This window comes from Numida meleagris, unplaced genomic scaffold (genome assembly GCF_002078875.1).
Source record: "Numida meleagris isolate 19003 breed g44 Domestic line unplaced genomic scaffold, NumMel1.0 unplaced_Scaffold754, whole genome shotgun sequence".
NCBI lineage: Eukaryota > Metazoa > Chordata > Aves > Galliformes > Numididae > Numida > Numida meleagris.
Genome location: NW_018364969.1, coordinates 8,746 through 10,268, shown reverse-complemented (window position 1 = coordinate 10,268; position 1,523 = coordinate 8,746). Strand labels below are relative to the sequence as shown.

General features: G+C 63.0%; 1 protein-coding gene across 1 annotated transcript; it reads right to left on the bottom strand.

Annotated features, from left to right (window-relative positions):
• Positions 1–6: 6 nt before the first annotated feature.
• On the bottom strand, positions 7–1,522 carry LOC110392015 (zinc finger and BTB domain-containing protein 12-like; the record flags this gene model as incomplete). Its single annotated transcript, XM_021383955.1, has 1 exon — positions 7–1,522. A coding segment is annotated over one exon (597 nt), but the record flags the coding sequence as incomplete, so codon positions are not given.
• Position 1,523: the final 1 nt, after the last annotated feature.

Genomic DNA, 1,523 nt, shown 5'->3' with positions numbered 1-1,523 from the left:
GGTATTCTGGGTGGTGAAAGTCAACGTCCAATGGATTTGTGGTGGCCAAACCCAACCTCCAAAGACATCGCCGACATTCTCATGACCGAAGCCATCGTCCCATGTTGAACCTTGCCGTTCTGGGTGCCCAAACCCAACGCCCAACGCTGAACCCTGGCATTTTGGGGTGGCCAAACTCAACATCCAACAACAGCCCCAGGGATTTGGGGCGGATGAACCCAACACCCAACGCCCAACCTCAGCATTCTGGGCGGCGAAACTCAATGTCCAATGGATTTGAGGTGGCCAAACCCAACATCCAAAGACATCGCCGACATTCTGACGACCGAAGCCATCGTCCCATGTTGAACCTCGCCGTTCTGGGTGGCCAAACCCATCATCCAAAATCGAATCTCACCATCAAGGGTGGCCAAACCCAACGCCCAACGCCGAACCTTGGCATTTTGGGGTGGCCAAACTCAACATCCGACGACAGCCCCAGGGATTTGGGGCGGCCGAACCCAACGTCCGAAGACAACGCCGACGTTCTGATGACTGAAGCCATTGTCCCAAGTTGAACCACTCCATTCAGGGTGGCCAAACCCAACGCCCGACACCAAACCTTGGCATTTTGGGGTGGCCAAACTCAACATACGAAGACAACGCCGACGTCCTCATGACCCAAACCAATGTCCAAAGTAGAACCTCGCCATTCTGGGTGGCCAAACCCAACGCCCAACGCCGAACCTTGGCATTTTGGGGTGGCCAAACTCAACATCCGACACCAGCCCCAGGGATTTGGGGCGGCCGAACCCATCGTCCGAGCGCGACGGCCACCGGCCACCCCTGGGAATCGAGCTCAGCGTCGGAAACTCAGCGTCCAAGAAACGACCGCGGGCGCCCGGGGCTCGGCGTCACCCCCACGTTCCGGCGCCCGGGGCCGGGCTCAGCGCACCGGCACGTTGATCTCGGCGCCGCTGGCTTCCTGCACGTTCTCGGCCGTGGTTTTGCCGTGCTGCTCCTTCAGGTGGCGGCGGATGGCTGGCTTGTGGGCGAAGCGCACGTCGCAGTAGGAGCAGCGGTACGGCCGCTCGCCGCTGTGCAGGTTCATGTGGTCGTGGAGGGTGGATTTCTGCGTGAAGCTCTTCCCGCAGACGCCGCAGCCGTGCGACTTGACGCCGCGGTGCACGTTCATGTGCCGGTTCAGGTTGCTGCTGTGGTTGAACTGCTTGCCGCAGCGAGGGCACATGAAGACGAAGTGCTGGGCGCGCATGTGGAACACCAGCTTCTCCACGCCCTGGAAACCCTCCCCGCATTTTCCGCAGCGCGCCGGGGCGCACGACGCCGACGCCGAGGCCGACGTGGGAGGCGGGACGGCCACTGACCACGAGGACGGGCCCGGGGTGGCCCCGCCGTCCTCCCCGCCGCCCCCGCCGGGCCCGGGGAAGATGAGCACCCCTTCCCCTTCGGCGTCTTCGGCCAAGCTGTAGCGCGCCTTCACCACGCCGAGCGGCGGCAAGCGCGGCGCTTCCTCCACCACCGCC